The sequence below is a fragment of the Capra hircus genome, chromosome 18 (assembly GCF_001704415.2).
Source record: "Capra hircus breed San Clemente chromosome 18, ASM170441v1, whole genome shotgun sequence".
NCBI classification, from domain to species: Eukaryota; Metazoa; Chordata; class Mammalia; order Artiodactyla; family Bovidae; genus Capra; species Capra hircus.
Window position 1 is genome coordinate 48,078,472 of NC_030825.1, and position 21,396 is coordinate 48,099,867.

General features: G+C 39.8%; 1 protein-coding gene across 3 annotated transcripts in view; it reads right to left on the minus strand.

The window, feature by feature from the left end:
• Positions 11,122-21,396, minus strand: part of ZNF793 (zinc finger protein 793) — a 30,721-nt gene continuing 20,446 nt past the window's right edge. The window contains exons 1-4 of one of the 3 annotated variants that reach the window (XM_013971212.2): positions 17,067-17,101; positions 16,830-16,959; positions 15,772-15,867; positions 11,122-12,604 (exon numbers count right to left, since the gene is read on the minus strand). In XM_013971212.2, the coding sequence (XP_013826666.1) occupies positions 11,625-12,604; positions 15,772-15,867; positions 16,830-16,863 (1,110 nt within the window). In that variant the 5' untranslated portion in view covers positions 16,864-16,959; positions 17,067-17,101 and the 3' untranslated portion in view covers positions 11,122-11,624. Of the gene's footprint in view, positions 12,605-15,771; positions 15,868-16,829; positions 16,960-17,066; positions 17,102-21,396 lie in introns of those variants that run through there. The other 2 variants (XM_013971211.2, XM_013971210.2) reach the window with 2 other exon arrangements.

Consider the following 21,396-nt stretch of genomic DNA (forward strand, 5'->3'; position numbering starts at 1 on the left):
ATGTTGCAGGGCAATTAAGCCAGTGCGCCACAACTAGTGAAGCCCGTGCACCCTAGAGCCTGTGCTCTGAAACAAGAGAAGCCACTGGAATGAGAAGCCTAAGCATGGCAACTAGAGTAGCCCCTGCTCCCTGTAATAAGAGAAAGACCCCTGCAGCAACGAAGACTCAGCACAGCCATGTGCCCTGCTCGTGTGCTTAGTCACTCAGTCGTGTCCGATAGTTTGCGACCCCGTGGACTGTAGCCCACCAGGCTCCTCTGTCTATGGGGATTTTCCAGGCAAGAATACTGGAGTGGGTTTCCATGCCCTCCTCCAGGGGATCTTCCCAACCCAGGGATCGAACCTAGGTCTCCTACGTTGCAGGCAGATTCTTTACTGTATGAGCCACCAGAGAAGCCCAGTGCAGCCATACATATATTAAAAAAAATTTTTAATGTATTGGCTTGCTGATAATATCAGGAAATCACTAATAAATGAACTAAATATATAAGACAAAATGTCAGAATAATGAAAGCAAACTAAATTCAAACGTAGAAGAAAAGACTTCCCTGGTGGTCCAGTGGTTGCCATGCCAATCTTCCAATGCAGGGGATGAAGGTTTGATCCTTGGTTGGGGGACTAAGATCCCACATACCTCTTGGTGAGGAAAAAATTAGAGATTGTCAAGAGAATGAGAAGACAATTCATAGGATGGTATAAAATGTCTACAAATCATATATCTGATAGATTAATATCTAGAATATATAAAGAATTCCAAAAGCAATATGAAAAACAGGGGTTTCCCTGGCGGTTCAGTGGTAAAGAATCCGACTGCCAATGCATGAGATACAGGTTAGATCCCTAAGCCAGGAGAATCCCACATGCCTTGAAGCAGCTAAGCCTGTGTAGCACAACTATTGAGCCTGTGCCCTAGATCGTGGGAGCTACAACTACTGAGGCCTGCTCCTTAAAGCCTGTGCTCTGCAACAAGAGAAGCCACTGTGATGAGAGGCCCAAACAATGAAACTAGATAGTAACCCCAACACTGCAACTAGCAAAAAGCCCAAGCAGCAACAAAGACCCAGAACAGCCAAAAATTAATTTTTAAAAAACCTGATTAAAAAATGGGCAAATGTCATAAATAGACATTTCTCCAAAGATAGTATACAGATGGCCAATGAACAGAAGAAAAGATGCTCAATCATTCAGTTCAGTTCAGTTCAGTTGCTCAGTCATGTCCAACTCTTTGTGACCCCATGGACTGCAGCACACCAGGCTTCCCTGTCCATCACCAACTCCTGGAGTTTACTCAAACTCATGTCCATCGAGTCAGTGATGCCATCCAACCATCTCATCCTGTCGTCCCCTTCTCCTCCTGCCTTCAATTTTCCCAGCATCAGGGTCTTTTCAGATGAGTCAGTTCTTTGCATCAAGTGGCCAAAGTATTGGAGTTTCAGCTTCAGCATCAGTCCTTCCAATGAATAGTCAGGACTGATTTCCTTTAGGATGGACTGGTTGGATCTCCTTGCAGTCCAAGGGCCTCTCAAGAGTCTTCTCCAACACCACAGTTAAAAAGCATCAATTCTTCAGTGCTCAGCTTTCTTTGTAGTCCAACTCTCACATCCATACATGACTGCTGGAAAAACCATACCTTTGACTAGACAATTTGTTGGCAAAGTAATGTCTGCTTTTTAATATGCTGTCTAGGTTGGTCATAACTTTTCTTCCAAGGAGCAAATGTCTTTTAATTTCATGGCTACAGTCACCATCTGCAGTGATTTTGGATCCCCTCAAAATAAAGTCTGTCACTGTTTCCACTGTTTCCCCATCTACTTGCCATGAAGTGATGGGACCAGATGCCATGATCTTCGTTTTCTGAATGTTGAGTTTAAGTCAACTTTTTCACTCTCCACTTTCATCAAGAGGCTCTTTAGTTCTTCACTTTCTGCCATAAGGGTGGTGTCATCTTCATATCTGAGGTTATTGATATTTCTCCCAGCAATCTTGATTCCAGCTTGTGCTTCAGCCCAGCGTTTCTCATGATGTACTCTGCATATAAGTTAAATAAGCAGAGTGACAATATACAGCCTTGACGTACTCCTTTCCCTATTTGGAACCAGTCTGCTGTTCCATGCCCAGTTCTCACTGTTGATTCCTGAGCTGCATACAGATTTCTCAAGAGACAGGTCAGGTGGTCTGGCATTCCCATCTCTTTAAGAAGTTTCACAGTTTGTTGTGATCCACACAGTCAAAGGCTTTGGCATAGTCAATAAGGCAGAAGTAGATGTTTTTCTGATACTCTCTTGCTTTGGCATTGCTTGCTATCCCCAATACCAAGAACAGTGCCTGGTTCATGGAAAGCACTCTGTATGCACTTGTGGTAAATGGATATATTACTTCTATTTAGAGTTCAAGAACTCTCAGGAAGGGACTTCCCTGGCAGTCCAGTGGTTAAGACTTTGAGCTTCTACTGCAGGGGGCTGAGTTTGATTCCTGGTTGGGGATCTAAGATCCCACATGTCCTGTGGTGCAGCCAAGGGAAAAAAAAAATTTTTTTTAAGACCCATCAAGCATATCCAGAATACATGGCTCACTCAGCCTTGTTCCAGCACAGTCACCTTCCTGACTCTTTCCTACTTTCAAACTTATTTCCCTGGTGAGGTGGGTAGGTTCTAAGCTGCCTGCAGTGACCACTACCTCCTGAAAAATCTGGAAGGAGGAATTCCTCTTGTTAGGCAAGCGTATACTCCTTGGTTCTGTCTTGTCACAAGAAAGATTTGGAGTGATGGACATTAAAGCCCTCGGTATGTCACAGGTCTCAGGTCTTGGACAGGCTGTGTTATAGCTCTCAGGTCTCAAATGGACTGTGTTATAGCTCTTAGACAAATCAGTGTTACAGCTCCGTGTTACAGCTCTATTTTATTTAGATAATGGCAGGAAAATCCATCCTTGAGGTGTGAGGGCATGTCAACCCAAAGACGCAAAGAGAAGAGCGCCCCATCGTGTGGGAGAGAGAAAGAGGGAGTGCGCTTTGGCTCCTCTTTTTGTATGTTTTTTCCTCCTCCCACCCCGGGCCTGCCCTATGTAAATTGGGTTAGCCAGGAGTTTTGTTTGTTCTACCTGAAGTCCTCATTCCGGTCCTCGGACCTTCTTTTGACCTTCCTTTGTTCTATTTTCGCGGGCTTTTCCCTTCCTTGTCTTTTAGTCACCGCCATTTTGGACTCCTGTTTTCTGTTCTAACTACCTAACTAACACCCTTATGTAATTTCCTCCTCTTGAATGTGACTGGGAACTGTGACTTGCATCAAACCAATAAAATAACAGCAAAGGATGTCACATGCATGATAATAAAGTGTAACTTCTGTATTGGTGAGTGTGTGCTAAGTCGCTTCAGTCGTGTCCAACTCTTTGCAACCCCGTGGATTGTAGCCCACCAGGCTCCTCTGTCCATGGGGATTCTCCAGGCAAGAATACTGGAGTTGCCATGCCTTCCTCCCGACCCAGGGATTGAACTTCCTTCCGACCCGGGGACTCCCAACCCAGGGATTGAACCCTGATAGTGAGAGGGTAACAGGCAGAAAGGCCAGGGGTCTCCAAATGAAGGAAATAGGCTACAAGTGTCAGACATTTTTTATCTCTCTCTTAGGCAGCAGGAGGAAACAAACTAGTGATATATATATATGTATCACTATATATATATCTTAAAACATATATATTTTAAGAGATATCTCCTTTTAAATTTGTATAGAGAAGGAAAAAATATGTATATATATCTCACTATATATATACATATTTTTTATATATCACTGTATATATATATACATATTTTTTTCCCTTCTCTATACAAATTTAAAAGGAGATTTCTCTTAAAATACTGTGTTGCCATAATGACACTCGGTTCCACCTGAAGTTAACTATTCCCAAACCTTGAGTTAACCAATGCATTTTTCTTATGGAAATGTTTGTCTTAAACTATGTTAATATACTATGCATTTACCCCAGACTCTGTCTTCAAGTCGGTTCAGCCTAATGACTCAGAACCCACTTGACAAACCAGTATGTTATACTCAGACATTGTTCCCCTAATCTATGTAAACAAATCTATTTGTATGGTAATCTGTCTTTCTACAAGATTCAAGTCAATCGTTTTATGGCCTGGGATGACTTATCTGGTGCCAAGATTATCCCAAAATACATTTTATGGATGAGGGGCCTGGTGCCATTCTGAGTTTTAAGACATTCTTTTCTTTCATTAACAGACTGCTAGTGACTATATAACATCCAGCTAAAAACAGCAGAGGGGTATTCTTTCCTTCGGGTGTCTATGTCAGAAGCTTTCTCTATCTCCTTTATACTTTAATAAAACTTTATTACACAAAAGTTCTAAGCGATCAAGCCTCGTCTCTGGCCCTGGATTGAATTCTTCTCCTCCGGAGGCCAAGAATCCCGGCGTCTTTTCGCGGTTCAGCAACAACCTTTCAATAGTTCAGTTGGTAAAGAATCCACTTGCAATGCAGGAGACCACAGTTCCATTCCTGGGTCAGGAAGATCCACTGGAGAAGGGATAGGCTACCCTACCCACACCAGTATTCTTAGGCTTCTCTTGTGGCTCAACTGGTAAGGAATCCACCCGCAATGCGGGAGACCTGGGTTCGATCCCTGGATTGGGATGATCCACTGGAGAAGGGAAAGGCTACCCACTCCAGTATTCTGGTCTAGAGAATTCCATGGACGTCTATGGGGTGCACCGAGCAACTTTCACTTTGACTCCTGCATTGCAGGCAGATTCTTAACCACTAGCGCCACCTGGTGTCTGTATTGGTAGCTGATTCCTTATTTGAGGCAAGCTGCTCTGTTGTGAACTGTATATTGGAGAAACATATGGCAGGGAATAGTGGGTAGACTTTGGCCCACAACCAGCACAAAATGGAGGCCCTCAGTCCAGCAGTTCACATGGAATTGAATTCTGCCAACAACTATGTGATTTTGGAAGCAACTTCTTCCCTAGTTGAGGATTGTGTGGTCAACAACTTGACTGCAGCTCTGTGAGATCTGAACTCGAGGACCCAGCTGAGTCGTGTATGTATTGCAGGAAGGGGGACCCTTTCTAGGGCCCCAAACTGGGCTCTTATCTAACACTCGGAAATGAATTGTCTGAGGAGACACATAGGCTGGCAAACCAAGAGATTTTATTGGGAATGGGCACCCAGGCAGAAAGCAGTAGGGTAAGAGAACCCAGAACTGCTCTGCCATGTGGCTCACAGTCTCAGGTTTTATGGTGATGGGATAGTTAGTTCCCAGGTTGTCTTTAGCCAGTCATTCTGACTCATCCTTCCTGGTGGTGCATGACTTGTTCAGCCAAGATGGATATCAGTGAGAATGGTTGGACATGTGGTGTCTCCTTTTGACCTTTCCTGAATTCTTCTGGTTGGTGGTGGCTTATTAGTTCTGTGTTCCTTAACAGGACCTCCTGTCGTAAAACAACTCAAGCAAATGGTTACCATGGTGCCTGGCCAGGGTGAGCAGTTTCAGTCAGTGAGTGCTTTCCCTAATACATGGACTCACAGAAACTGTGAGAAAACAAATGAGGGTTGATTTAAGCTACTAAATTTGTGATAATTTGTTAGGTAGCACTAGATAACTAAAATACTTAGGTGTGTTAGTTGTCTAGAGACCAGGGTTAACAAATGTCATAATTGTTTCTCATTATTATCTGTACTGTGAAGAAGGTGCTTTGTATCAGAGCTAATGATTAGGAGTACGATCCATATCAGAGGTCCGCCGTTGTCTGACCATCAGAATTACTGAAGATGCTCAAAGCCTCTGTCAGAGCTAATCAAACATAATCTCTGGGGCTAATGTGTGCACGCGTGCCGAGTTACTTCAGTCGTGTCCAACTCCAGCCGTGTGCGACCCTATATGGACTGTAGCCTGCCAGGCTCCTCTGTCCATGGGATTCTCTAGGCAAGAATACTGGAGTGGGTTGCCATGCCCTCCTCAGGGCTAACGTGTAATTTTTTTTTTTTTTTTTAAATTATTGAACTTCTCTGGTGGTCTAGTGGTTAAGAATCTGCCTGCCAATGGAGGGGACATGGGTTCTATCTTTGGTTCAGAAGGATCCCACATGGCTCAGAGCAACTGAGACTGTGCGCCACAGTTACTGAGTCTGTGCTCCAGAGCCTGTGCTCCGCAACAAGAGAAGCCACTCAATGAGAAGCCCTCACACAACTAGAAGGTAGTCCCTGCTTGCTGCAACTATAGAGAAAGCCCGTGCACAGCAATGAAGACCCAGCATAGCTGAAAATAAATAAAATAAAAAACAATAAAAAGAAATTATCTGCAAAGTATCCTGCCCTAGATATTAACTACAAAGGCAGAAATAGTAGCTTTAGAGTAGGGAAATCTGACAGTGAGCACCCTGACCAAGGTTAACATCACCAGTAAGATTTATCACCATCATGTGCCTGCTGATATGATGAATGGAAGATGCATCTCTTCTGTAATATTAATGCATAACCCACTGAATCAAACCCAAATGGAGGGATAGTCTACAAGATAACTGGCCAGTATTGTTCAAAAGTGTCTAAGTCATGAAAAACAAAAGACTGAGGAACTATCATAGACTGGAGGAAACTGAAGAGAAATAACAGGCAATGTGGGATCTGGACTGGATCTTGGACTAGACGAAGAACATCACTGGGAAGGGCTTATAATGGTATAGCAATGTTTTCCTGGTTTTGATCATTGTATTATGAGTATATAAAGTATTAACATTAGGGGAAGCTGAGTGAAGACTATTCGGGAACTATTTTGCAATTTTTTTGAAAGTCAAATTATTTCAAAATAAAACCAAAAAAAATCTCTCTACTTGAGGGATTTCTTGAAGTATTGCCTTTTGCTCTTTAGATCTACATGTCTTCTTTTACTCTGGTGATATCCCAAAGACTGGATTAGGGGAAAGATAATAGACCACGCCAGGGTGCCATCCATCTTGTCAGAAAATGAAAACATTTCCCAGGCTTCATGTATTTCAAAACACGTCTTTCCCCTTTATTTTGTTTTTCAAATTACAAAAGTTAATGTTTGTAACAAGTCAAACCTTTAATACAAAGGTATATAAATAAACAACTATTTCTGTTCCCCACCAGGGTAATCAATGTTAATTAACACCTTGTTTTATATCCCTCCACACTTTTCTTTGTCCATATAAACACATGCATGCATATATACACATATAGGTATTTTAATTTTAAAAAATAGATTTTTTAACTTAACAATATACCACAAATATCTCCACAAATGAAAGTTCTACTAACCCTTCAAATTTCTTAATCGTACATTGGACATATCATATGTGGTTCAGATATTTACATATTTTTTCTTCTGGGCTTTTCCCCCCTAAATCTCCCACTAACCACCTACATCACCCACCTCCCCCCAACCCAATGCATACTCTTCTATACTTTTCTCCATGCATATGAAATCTTACACAAACATATGATACATGTTTATCACTCATAGACACCTAGAAGCATTTTGTAACTGATTTACAAAAACAGAGTCATGTTTTACACACTTATTTTTATCTTACTTTTTTCACTCAAGAAAACATTGTGGAATTTCATTCAAGTTCACTAGCATAGTTTTAACCTGTCCACCTTAATGGCTATATATACATCCTATGGAGCGGACACACTATAGTTCCTTCCCTCTTCTAATATCCCTATCTCCTTGCCTCTTCCAATTTCCAGTGTTTATTTTGATGTCAGTGTTTTTTGCCACTAGGAACAGCATCACAATAAATGTAGATGTCTTTTATGTATTGGGGTTTTATTTCTAAGGAAAGATCCCCTAAAGTGAGTACTTTCACTTATAACAGATGTACTTTCAGTTATAATAGATGTCAGGTTGTTTCTCAAAAGAGCTGTAAGAATTTATGTTTCTACCAGCAGTAGCTAAGTTCATTCTTTGTTTCTGACAGCAAAAAGCATTCCTGCTCTTTCTTGCCAGCCTGATTGTATACCGTTATCTCATAAATTTAATCTGCATTTCCCAGCAATTACTAAGGCTAAACATTTTTTGATAAGCCCATCAGTCACTTGGATTTGCTCTTCTCTCAACTATATTCTTTGCCATGTTTCGTTACTGGGCTATTTTTTCCTGCAATATGACGAGCACTTTTTCTCTGACTGCAAATATTTTTCCCCCAAGTCATTGTTTATTGGCTGTTGATGGCATCTTTTGCTGTGCAAAAGACTGAGTTTTTCATGTAGCCAAATATTCATTTAGTCATTTCACAGTTTTTGAGTGTCCTGTATTGGTAAAGTTAATCTCCCCCAGTTTCCAGATTGTACATGTAGTCTCCTTTTATTTCAAGAATTTTATTGTTATTTTAAAATTTTAAACCTTAAGCTCATCTGGAGTTTTTCTCATATGGTTTGTGCTGTTAGTTCAACTTTACTTTCTTCTTGATTAAAAGCCAGTTGTGCCAGAATTTTTTTTTTTAGATAAACAGTTCCTTTCCCCTATGGTCTGAAACTATATGCTTTCCATATGTGATAAAACTCATATACACTGCAGTTTATTCAGTATTTGCTATTCTGTTCCACTGATGTATTTATCAGTTCTTTTGCCAATACTACGTTAATTTGCTTAGAATGACTTCATCTTATATTATGACATTGGCATGAAAATTTCTCTTTTATACTTGTCTAGATTCTCAGGCATTTATTTTTCCATATGGAATTTAAGATCATTTCACATAAGTTTTTTTTTTTTTTAAAAAGGGAGTTCCTTGGTGGTCTAATGGTAAGGATTCAGTGCTTTCCCTGCCATGGCTGGAATTCAATTCCTGGTCAGAGAACTGAAATCCCATAAGCTGCAGGGGGAAAAGAAAAATCAGTGGGACTTAATGTAATTCCAAAAGAAGTGCATGCAAATTTTAAGACGTTTATGGAGAAAATCTCTTGATTTCTATACCCTGTCTTCTTAGAAAATTACCTTTTTAACTCAAAAAAATCTTAAGTCTCTCCATATGTTGATATACAATCCCATCATCAGCAACAGGGAACAGTTTTACCTTTCTTTAAACCTTATTCATAACAATTATTCAATTTTCTTTCTTATCACCTTCACTGGAACTTCCAAGATAATCTTTAGTAAAAACAGATGACAGTGGACATCTATTAAACTATTAAATTCTTGATTAAAAAAAAATGGTTTCAAAATAAATAAATAAATAATGGTTTCAGCATAACATATACTATAGGGTTTTGGTAAAGAAACTCTAGGTAGTTATCATTGCTTATAATTTAATTTATATTTTATTAGATTAGAAATGTTTATAAATTTCATTAAATGCCTTATCAGCAACTATTGATAGCCTCTTCTCTAAGTTAATTTTATTGATATGTTTCCCATTACTATTGTATTGGCTCTTCATATCATAACTTTTCCTTGGTCATTATATTGTTGTTTAGGTATACTGGTAAATTCTGTTTTCTATTATTCTCATTATAGTTTTTGTTCCTATATTCATGAGTAAGGATGGTCTGGAGTTTCCTGTTTTCCTACTACCTTTATTTGGTTTTGGTGTTAAAACTTGTTCTGGTTTCATAAAATAAATTGGGGAGCATAGTCTATAGGATGAAATATTTTAACTAACACTGGAATTACTCTTTCTTTGAAAGTTAGATAGAACGAATCATGAAATCATCTAGGCATGGAGCATTTTTCGATCATGAACCTTTCACTTTTCCAAATTCTCCAATGGTAATTGTTCCATCAAGTTTTCCACTATGTACTACAATTTTTATAGCTTGCATTTTGCTAGAATAGCATCTATTTCCTGTTTCAAAAATATGTTGATCTACAGTTGCATAAAATATTTTATCATTCTTTTTTTTTTTTTTTTTCTTGCCATGCCTTCCAGCTTGTGGGATCTTAGTTCCTCGACCAGGGATTGAACCTGGGCCCCTGGCAGTGAAAGGGTGGAGTCCTAACCACTGTCCCACTGGGGAATTACCCTTATCATTCTTTTAAATACATCTTTATCTTTGATTATATTTTCTTTTTCATTCTAGATTAGGCATTCTTACAGGGAGACAAATCTTGAACAATGTGACCATCTGTTTTCTTATATAAATGACATGGCAGCTCAAAGAGATGGACTTGAATTGGAATGATGAAAACAGTTGGATATCAGTGTCCAGGACACTAGCAGGGAAATGTATAGGGAAGGAAAAAAAATCAATGTTGCTGAATTAATCTGGAGGGAAAAAAGAAAGGAATTCTCCTTCATTGGTCTGTGCATGAAATATTTCTCAATTATAAGACTCATAAAAAGTGTCTTTCCTACTAATCTGCTGCAAGGTATTTTAAGCAAGACTAAGAAAACAGGAATAGTGCACAATATATCAGGGCCACACTACTTTCTGTGCACATGTGCTAAGTTGCTTTAGTCATGTCCGACTCTGCAACCCTAGGGACTGTAGCCTGCCAGGTTCCGCTGTCCAAATCCAGGCAAGAATACTGGAGAGAGTTGCTGTGCACTCCTCCAGGGGATCTTCCTGACCCAAGAATCAGACCCTCGCCTCTTACATCCCCTGCATTGGCAGCCAGATTCTTTAACACTAGTGCCAACACTACTTTCTATTAAGTAATGAATATACTGAGTCATCATTTTGTTCACTGAGTGTTAAGTTGTAAAACCATTCCTTAGCTTTGTCTTTAACATTAAAAAAGGCAAAAAAAAATAATGTTTACTTATTTAATAATATATTTACATACTAAAATAATAAAGGCAAAACAGTGCTTTTTAAAAGTTAAAAACGTTTAATAAAGTTTTTGACTAATTTAACAAAAGATATTAAAAACATTATTATTCAGAAAATGGACCAACAACAAATATTATGGCCATTTACACGTATTACAAAAAGACAGAGAAAATATACTGGTTTAATATGTTAAAGCTTTTTAAAAAAATAGTTGGTCATGCTATTATTATTATTGTTGCTGCTTGTATTGTTAAAGGGTTTCTCAGGTGGCTCAGTGGTAAAGAATAAGCCTGCCAATGCAGGAGATGTGCGTTCAATCTCTGGGTTGGGAAGATCTCCTGGAGGAAGAAATGGCAACCCACTCCAGTATTCTTGCGTGGAAAATTCCATGGATAGAGGAGTCTTGTGGGCTACAGTCCATGGAGTCACACACAGTTGGACACAACCGAGCACGCACACATGTATGTAAAGACACCAAAAGACAATGGTGATATTTAGAGTGAAAAAGTTTGGTGAATGGCATTCTAAATATGTGCTTGATATTCAACTTAAATTCACATTTATAATTCTAAAATATAGTGCTTATTATGTGGGTCACTATGAGACATACCATAATATACTTTTAATTTTCTTCACATATATTTTGTGTTCTGTAATCATTCCATTTAATATATTTTAAACTTTCATAAGCCAAAGTGATCATGTTTATGTTTTAAATATAGAGTACTTTCTATAATCTTTTGTATAAAATTTTCTATCACAATTAGAATATGACTTGCCTTATGATGAAAAACCTGGTCAAAATTCATTAAATATGAGATTTATCCTAAGGATGAATTCCTCCACATAAAATGAAATAGTATATCTTGCTCAAGGCTTTCCTACTATTTTTAGGTCATTCCTATAAGCATTCTTCCTAGCATGAATTTTCTGATGTCTGCTGAGGTTTGGCTTCTGATAGAATGCTTTGCCACATTCATTGCATCCATAGGGTTTTTCTCCTGTATGAGTTCTCCAATGTTTATTGAGGCATGACTTTTGACTGAAAGATTTTCCACATTCTCTACAACGATAGGGTCTTTCTCCTGTGTGTATTTTTTGATGTACATTGAGGTATGACTTCTCACCAAATGACTTCCCACATTCATTGCACACAAAAGGTCTCTCTCCTGTATGTGTCCTCTGATGTTCTCTGCGGTGTGACTTCTGGGTGAAGGCTTTTCCACAAAAAAAACATTCAAAGGGTCTAATACCAGTGTGTATTCTCTGGTGCTTAATGAGGGTTGACTTATGTGAAAAGGCTTTTCCACAGTCAGTACATCCATATGGCTTCTCCCCAGTGTGACTTCTTTGATGCCTAATGAATTCAGACTTGTAGCAGAAGGCTTTTCCACATTCAGAACAGACATGGGGTTTCTCTGTAGGTGGAATCCTCTTACGTTTATACACAAGAGAATCGGTTGCTGGGGGTTTATACATAAGTGCTGGGCTATGGCTGAAAGCTTTTTCACAGTGACTGCATTCCCAGAATTTTTCTTCATTTTGTCTTCTGTCATGCTCTGTATGTTGTAACAGTTTTCCATATCCATAGCACTCATCTTGCTTTTTTGAGTAGTTTTTCTTAAAACCATTTAAGTCTAAATTATTGTTCACACTCTTTCCACAAGAGTCCCAGTTACTGGAGCTTTGAATTGAAGGCAAAAGGTCAGTGCTCAGATGTGATATTTTCCCACACTTATTACATTCATGGCTTCTTTCCTTGGGGAACGTTTTCCTGCTGATGAATGGACCTTGCCTCAAAAGCGTGTCTTGCCGCCTTTTCCTGTGAATGTTAACTTGCCAAATGTTTTCTGGAGAAAATATAGGAAAATGTTCCTTATTAATCTGTGATTATGATCTAGAATAAAACTATTTGGGAAATGCCCTAAAAATTTTAAGGGTGCACAGTATATGAATAGAGGGCATGGATCATAACTAAAGGCACCAATGCAGGGAAGTGTCATATGAGAATAGAAGATTCAGAAACTGGCACAAATGGAATGGACCATGACACAGAAGATAGGAATAATTTTAAAGAAGAGAGGAGTAGTTGGCAAACATGTTCTTAAAGAATCAGAGAGTAAATATTTTAGGCTTTTTGGGCCATATGGTCTTGGTCTCAATTACTTAACTTTTCCACTGTATGGCAAGAACAGACAGTATGTGAATATAAGGGTACACCTGTGTTCCAATAAAAACTTTATTAACAAAATTTGATGGCTAACCTATGGGCTGAAGTTTGCTGATCGCTGTTACAGAGGAAAGAGGTTTAAATATCATATAGCACTTTGTTACCAGCGCATGGTTCTCAATGGTCAGCATCAGCCTCACCTGGGAACTGATATCATGACTGATATGTGGAATCTTGGGCCCCACCCCTAAACCTACAGAATCAGATTCTGCATTTTAACAAATTGCCAATGCTTATCATATTACGATTTGACAAGCATTGATACAGCAGTCAGAGAGTTTATCATGTTGCGATAGTTAGACAAAATATAAATGGCCAGGGCTCTAAGATGAACTAGATAAGGAATTAACCAAACTAACTAGAGTTTAAAGCAGGAGTTCTTAACTTGGTATACAGAAATCTGGGGAGCTGTGAACTTGGATAGGGGAAAAAATTACAGCTTTATTTTCACTAAGTTCTAACTACAATTGAGCATTTCCTTTGATTATGAATGTGAACACCAAAACACACTAGTATTAGCTCCTGTAACTTTGTGAGTAAGGTATTTTCATGTCACATTATAGCTGTCAAAGATTTCTCAAAATGTGTTTACAATCATCTCTATTTTGAGGTCATGACAATTACTTGACCTGATAGATCTCACTATTTATTAATAAGGAAGCATATCTACTATTATCCACTAATATCATTAATATTTTGACATTGCATTTTCCAACTTTATTTCAGTTAATTACTGTATTTTAGTAATTTGTTTTTCATGTAATCTTAAGGATTTTTTTTTTTTTTACATGTTTCACCAGAATGCTTAAGAGCTCTATGGCACAAAAATGATTAAGAATTCCTGACTTAAAGACATTCAGGCATGAGATAATTTGGGTTCAATTTTAGGAGAAGTCAGTGGAAAATGAAACGTAGACAGAAAGATTTAAAGTCATTTTTCAAAGGAAAAAAAAACCAGAACTAGCACATATGCATAGAACAATTAATGAGTTCATGGTAGCAAAACACTGGAATGAGAAGTAAGCTGAGGTAGGTATATGCGTGCACTTGTGTGCATGTGGGGTGGAGGGGAGGCAGCAAGTAGAAAAGAGGATGACTTCAGTTTTTGTCCCCCCAAAACAGGGATGAGTGGCTACAACTATGGAGATGATCCACAGACTGGTAAAATGGTGGGCAGGGGAGCCTAGGTGGTACAAGGGGGATAAAAGTTGGTAAAATGGCAAAGAGGCTAGTTGTGAAGATCTTATGGTTTCAGAATGGATGAACTCTTTAAGGGAGTTACACCATTGAGAAGAGAATCAAGTCTAGAAGACAGAAAATACAGCATTCCCTTGGAAGGAAAAGGCTAGGTTGCAACTAGGGTATTAATATAAGAGGATATAGAGCACTTAGAAAGGAGGGCTGACTGGATAATTTTTTACAATTATATAAAATTCTTGAAAGATGAGAAAGAAAAAGTTGATAGCCAGGTTACAATGGCTTCAGGAAGGTTGATGAGCAATTGCATGAAGCAAAATATACCTCAGAGGGCACTAGACTGTGATGGTTACGAATACTGGTTCTAGGGACTTCCCCAGCAGTCCAGTGGTTAAGACTGCAAGCTTCCACTACAGTGGGTACAGGTTCAATCCCTGGTCAGGGAACTAAGATCCTACGTGTCATGTGGCATGGCCAAAAAACAAAAAAGAATACTAGTTCTAGAGCCTGACCACCTGAGTTCAAATCCTCATTTGGTCCCTTACTTTGTTATATGTTCTTAGACAAGTTTCTTAACTTTTCTGTGATGCTTCCTCATTTGTAAATGGGATCATAAAGGCTAGTAATAAACACCTCACAACTGTTTTAAGGGTTGAATGAGTTGATATATGTAAAGGATTGAGAAAAGACCTGGCACAAAGTGAGCACACACTAAGTGTTGGCCAGGAATTCTAATGCTGTTTCGGTCACTACTACAACCAGTGGAAAGCTGGATAGTGGTAATCCTAAAGACATCATTTTAGGGAGAAGCATGAAAATGACTTGAATGTTTGAAGGTTTTATTTAATATTTAATTCAACTATGTGATTACAACACTAAGTATAAATGGCATAAAGTGATCTGGAAACAGATGGCACTGGCTCTTCATGCTAAACTCATGACTTCATTGAAGAAGCAGAAATCCAGAGGCATCCTAAAGAGTAGGCTACCAACACTCAGAGTACCAGGGATTACTGTTGAGAAATTTTATAGAGCTGATGGGAGAGGGGCAGTTATTCTGAATATTAAATAGAAGGGGTTAAGACAGGCTATCCTCAGCCTCCTTCACTACCCAACTGTTCCTGGTCACTTCCTGGAATTCACTGCTTCCTCCTCTGTGACTTAAGGAAATTGAGGGACTCAGGGATAACTTACAGGATTCAGAAAGGATGGGAAGTGAGACTGAGTATGGCAGGCAGGTCTGGCGCCTTTTACCCCAAAACCGTTAGAGTAGAGGTTAGAAAGGGACCAGCAAGAACAGAAGACTCACAAAACTTACTTGCAAGAATCCTTATATGTGAAAGAGAAATGTACTGATAACCTCAAGAGAGAGAGAGAGAGATCAAGGATTCTGGAGAAAGGGAGATGGAGCAAGCACATGGAGTGGGATGCATGGAGCCTGAAGGGTCACCAAGAAGGCTAAATAAAGCTCTCAGAGAAATGTCTCCAGCTGCTTCAAAGCTCTAAGGCTTTGAAGAGCTGGATCCTGAACAAAATTCTAAAGCTGCCAGCCTCCCATAATACTTCTTTTGCTGGATTGATCATACTTACCCTGACAGTGGCAGCCTGAGCATGCTGCCTCACAAATCCAGGGTGCTTCCTCCTGCTCCAGCTGGAGGATCACATATGGTTTGGTGCCTTCATAACCTGTTCCAGAGAAATGATCCAGGCCTTGGGCTGAGCTCCGTGATCTTCAGGGCCATTCAGGCAACATTAAAGGCTGCACAACAGACATTGTACTTGGGAGGAGACTATACACACACCTTGTCTGGAACTCAAAAGGAACTAGTCATCCAGGACCACTGAAACTCAAGCCACACTTGCTGAGGCAACACAGTATAAGGGTTAGGAATGAAAACTGTGCAGCCAGACTGCTGGCTTTCAAATCCCACTTTGGCTCTGCTATGTACTAGGTGGGTGACACTGGGCAAGAGACTTAACCTGTTTGCCTCAGTTCCCAAATGTGTAAAAGAGTGGTACTAACAGTACCTACCTTGTAAAGCACTTATGAAGATTACACAAGTTAATATTTTTCAAGTGGCCAGGGACTTCCCTGGTGGTTCAGTGGTTAAGAATCCTCCCTGCAATGCAGAGGACATGGGTTTGATCCCTGGTCAGAGAACTAAAATCTCATATGCTGCAAAGAAACCAAGTCTGCACATTGCAACTACTGAAGCTCATGCACTCTGGAGCCGTGCATCCCAACTACTGAGCCCCTGCAGCACAACTAGAGAGTCCCACATGACACGATGAAGATCCCATATGCCACAACTAAGACCTGACACAGCCTAATAAATAAATATTAAAAGAAATAATAAACAAAGTGGCTAAAAGTGTCTGGCACATAGAAAATGTTTGGTACTTCAGTTACTTTTTTAAAAATATTAAATAATTTAATTAATTTATTTTAATGCACCAAGTCTTAGTTGCTGCATGTGGGATCTAGTTCCCTGACCAGGGAATGAACTTGGGCCCTCTGTATTGGGAGCTTGGAGTCTCAGCCATTGGATCACCAGGAAAGTCCCGGTACTTCAGTTACTTTTAGCAACTGAAAGAAGAAAGGTGGTCATTCAAGCGTGATATAGATTGTGCAGCAGAACTGTTCTTACCCACTGAGACGAGGTTGCTGTAGGTCTCCAACATCACATCCCGGTACAGGGCCCTCTGTGCAGGATTAAGCCCATGCCACTCCTCTTGCGTGAAGCCCACTACCACATCCTTGAATGACACAGGTCTCTGCTGAAGATGAAATGACATTGGGTCACACGGGGAAAATGCAGGCAGGAGTGGATGGTCCTGACTTTCTATAATGTTCATAGGTTAGAGCTTATTTTTTAATCACTTACTTAATTTTTTGGCTGTGCTGGGTCTTCCTTGCAGCACGTGGGCTTTCTCTAGTTGCAGCAAGCAGGAGCTGCTCTTTGATGCGGTGCTTGGGCTTCTCATTGTAGGGGTTTCTCTTGTTGTGGAGCATGGGCTCTAGACAAGCAGGCTACAGTAGTTGTGGCACATGGGCTTAGCTGCCCTGAGGCAGGTGGGATCTTCCCGAACCAGGGATCAAACCCATGTCCCCTGCATTGGCAGGTGGATTCTTATCCCCTGGACCACCAGGAAAGCCCCAGGTCAGATTATTCTGATCATTTATCTTTTTTACCTTTTCTATTCCTGGCTTTGGGCTCTATATGGTGGGATTGGAAGCCACTGTCATTTAGACTTTGGGTCAACACATATTGACTGAAGAGTGTGTGTATGACCCAGTCCTGGTCACTGGGGACACAGTCATGGATGGCTCCTGACCTCAAGGAGCTCACAGCCTGGCTGGGATAGCAATATGTAAGGCCATCAGGGTGAGATGGTAAGGGATGTAACAGCAGGGTATCTGGGCTCTAGTATGCAGAGAAGTGAACTGTCCACTAAAATTATCAGGGTCTAGGACTTCCCTGGTGGTCCAGGGAAATGACTCTGAACTCCCAGTGCAAGGACCTGAGTTCAATCCCTGGTCAGGGAACTAGATCCCATATGTTGCAACTAGAGATCCCACGTGCTACAGTGAAGACAGAAGATACCATGTGCTGCAACTAAGACCCAGGGCAACCAAATAAATAAATATTTTAAAAGTTATCAGTGTAGTGAGGCTTCAGTGCTAAGGGATGTGTGTGCAGCTGAGTGTCCTCTGCAGAGATGGAGAAACTGCCTTCCTTGCAGAGGGAACAGCATACGGCAAACAAAGGCATAGGGCAAACAGTGATATGTAAAGGCAGCAACTTAGTTACAGGGGAGAGTACACAGGCCTGTGAGTTATGAGATGATGGACTGGAAGACAATAAGAAATCTATCTAGGAAGTGGTGTGTGTGGAAAGCACATTCTAGAAGGCATGTGAGTTTCCTGCATCCTGTGCCCAGTGGTATAATGCTAACTCTAAGCAGACTGTGAAAAGATGAGTACATACATTGTATCCCTACAGTAATCACTAAACTCACAGTGCAAAGAGGTGTAAACAAAGAGAATTCTAAGAAATATCCCATTAATCCACACAAATACACACACACAAGAGAAAAGAAACAGAGGAACAAAAGCAAATGGGACAAATAGAAAACCTAATACCAAAGATATAAATCCAACCATACCAATAACATTTATATTAAACTATATTAAATTATTGGAGAAGTAAATGGCAACCCATTCCAGCAGTCTTGCCTGGAGAACCCCATGGACAGAGGGCCCTGGTGGGCTACAGTCTATAGGGTCGCAGAGTCTGATATGACTTAGCAACTGAACAACAACATATTAAACTAGAAGGTTTATTTAACACATGATTAAATGCTCCAAAAACTCAGAGACAGTTAGACTGGATAAAAAAGGAATACTGCCTACAAGAGATACAGAACTCAGATAGTTTGAAGGTGAATGGATGGAAAGAGCAATGTGGTGGGCGACCTGGAGGGAGGAGAAAGGAAAGACTCTGCACTAATGCAGATGGAAGATGATGCTCCTAAGTAGGACAGAAACAGTGAGACAGAGAAGGATCACTGTGAGGAAGAGCTGAACCTGCACCTTAACTGGTTGTGGGGGGTGAAGAAGGTATAAGGTTGACACTCAGGTATCTCAAAGGCAACCGGGTGATGGTGGTGGTAAACTGGAGTTGACAAAAACAGCAAAAGTGAAGAGGGCATGCTGTGTTGGGGACACACAGGTGGAGACACTTGACAGGCAGCAGGATGAACAGATGAGCCATGTCAGGATCAAGGTCAGGAACAGAGCTAAAGCTACAGGAGGTGCCAGCACAGATGTGGTAGCTTGCAGTGTGGGATCTCTCTGCAAGGAGACAGGATGAGCAGAGCACTCAGGCCAGAGCCCCAGGGCACACTAATGAGTAAGAGGCCAATGGCAGGAGAGTTCAGCTAGAGACCCAGAGGAGGAATATAGTTTGGGAAGGAGGCTCCACAGCCTGGCAAGCCTCAGATGATAATGTTCATGAAGTCAGTCCTCTGATTTAGGGCACAGAGAACAAATTCTTCAAAGAGCCCTGTGCCCTGGGATAAGACAACTGCTGAGAGAGCTCCACTGGTACTAACCTAAGAAGGCATCTGTTGTGATATTGTGATGTATTAAGAAATATATACTGCTTATAAGAGACCCACCTCAAAACAAGGGACACATATAGACTGAAAGTGAAGGGCTGGAAAAAGATATACCACGCAAATAGAGACCAAAAGAAAGCAGGAGTGGCAATACTCATATCCGATAAAATAGACTTTAAAACAAAGGCTGTGAAAAGAGACAAAGAAGGCCACTACATAATGATCAAAGGAACAATCCAAGAAGAAGATATAACAATTATAAATATATATGCACCCAATATAGGAGCACCGCAATATGTAAGACAAATGCTAACAAGTATGAAAGGGGAAATCAACAATAACACAATAATAGTGGGAGACTTTAATACCCCACTCACACCTATGGACAGATCAACTAAACAGAAAATTAACAAAGAAACGCAAACTTTAAATGATACATTAGATCAGTTAGACCTAATTGATATCTATAGGACATTTCACCCCAAAACAATGAATTTCACCTTTTTTTCAAGTGCTCATGGAACCTTCTCCAGGATAGATCACATCCTGGGCCATAAATCTAAACTTGATAAATTCAAAAAAATCGAAATCATTCCAAGCATCTTTTCTGACCATAATGCATTAAGATTAGATCTCAATTACAGGAGAAAAACTATTAAAAATTCCAACATATGGAGGTTGAACAACACACTTCTGAATAACCAACAAATCACAGAAGAAATCAAAAAAGAAATCAAAATATGCATAGAAACTAATGAAAATGAAAACACAACAACCCAAAACCTGTGGGACACTATAAAAGCAGTGCTAAGAGGAAAGTTCATAGCAATACAGGCATACCTCAAGAAACAAGAAAAAAGTCAAATAAATAACCTAACTCTACAACTAAAGCAACTAGAAAAGGAAGAATTGGAGAACCCCAGAGTTAGTAGAAGGAAAGAAATCTTAAAAATTAGGGCAGAAATAAATGCAAAAGAAACAAAAGAGACCATAGCAAAAATCAACAAAGCCAAAAGCTGGTTCTTTGAAAGGATAAATAAAATTGACAAACCATTAGCCAGACTCATCAAGAAGCAAAGAGAGAAAAATCAAATCAATAAAATTAGAAATGAAAATGGAGAGATCACAACAGACAACACAGAAATACAAAGGATCATAAGAGACTACTATCAGCAGTTGTATGCCAATAAAATGGACAACGTGGAAGAAATGGACAAATTCTTAGAAAAGTACAGTTTTCCAAAACTGAACCAGGAAGAAATAGAAAATCTTAACAGACCCATCACAAGCACGGAAATTGAAACTGTAATCAGAAATCTTCCAGCAAACAAAAGCCCAGGTCCAGACGGCTTCACAGCTGAATTCTACCAAAAATTTCGAGAAGAGCTAACACCTATCCTACTCAAACTCTTCCAGAAAATTGCAGAGGAAGGTAAACTTCCAAACTCATTCTATGAGGCCACCATCACCCTAATACCAAAACCTGACAAAGATGTCACAAAAAAAGAAAACTACAGGCCAATATCACTGATGAACATAGATGCAAAAATCCTCAACAAAATTCTAGCAATCAGAATCCAACAACACATTAAAAAGATCATACACCATGACCAAGCGGGCTTTATCCCAGGGATGCAAGGATTCTTCAATATCCACAAATCAATCAATGTAATTCACCACATTAACAAATTGAAAAATAAAAACCGTATGATTATCTCAATAGATGCAGAGAAGGCCTTTGACAAAATTCAACATCCATTTATGATAAAAACTCTCCAGAAAGCAGGAATAGAAGGAACATACCTCAACATAATCAAAGCTATATATGACAAACCCACAGCAAACATTATCCTCAATGGTGAAAAATTGAAAGCATTTCCGCTAAAGTCAGGAACAAGACAAGGATGTCCACTTTCACCGCTACTATTCAACATAGTTCTGGAACTTTTGGCCACAGCAATTAGAGCAGAAAAAGAAATAAAAGGAATCCAAATTGGAAAAGAAGAAGTAAAACTCTCACTGTTTGCAGATGACATGATCCTCTACATGGAAAACCCTAAAGACTCCACCAGAAAATTACTAGAGCTAATCAAT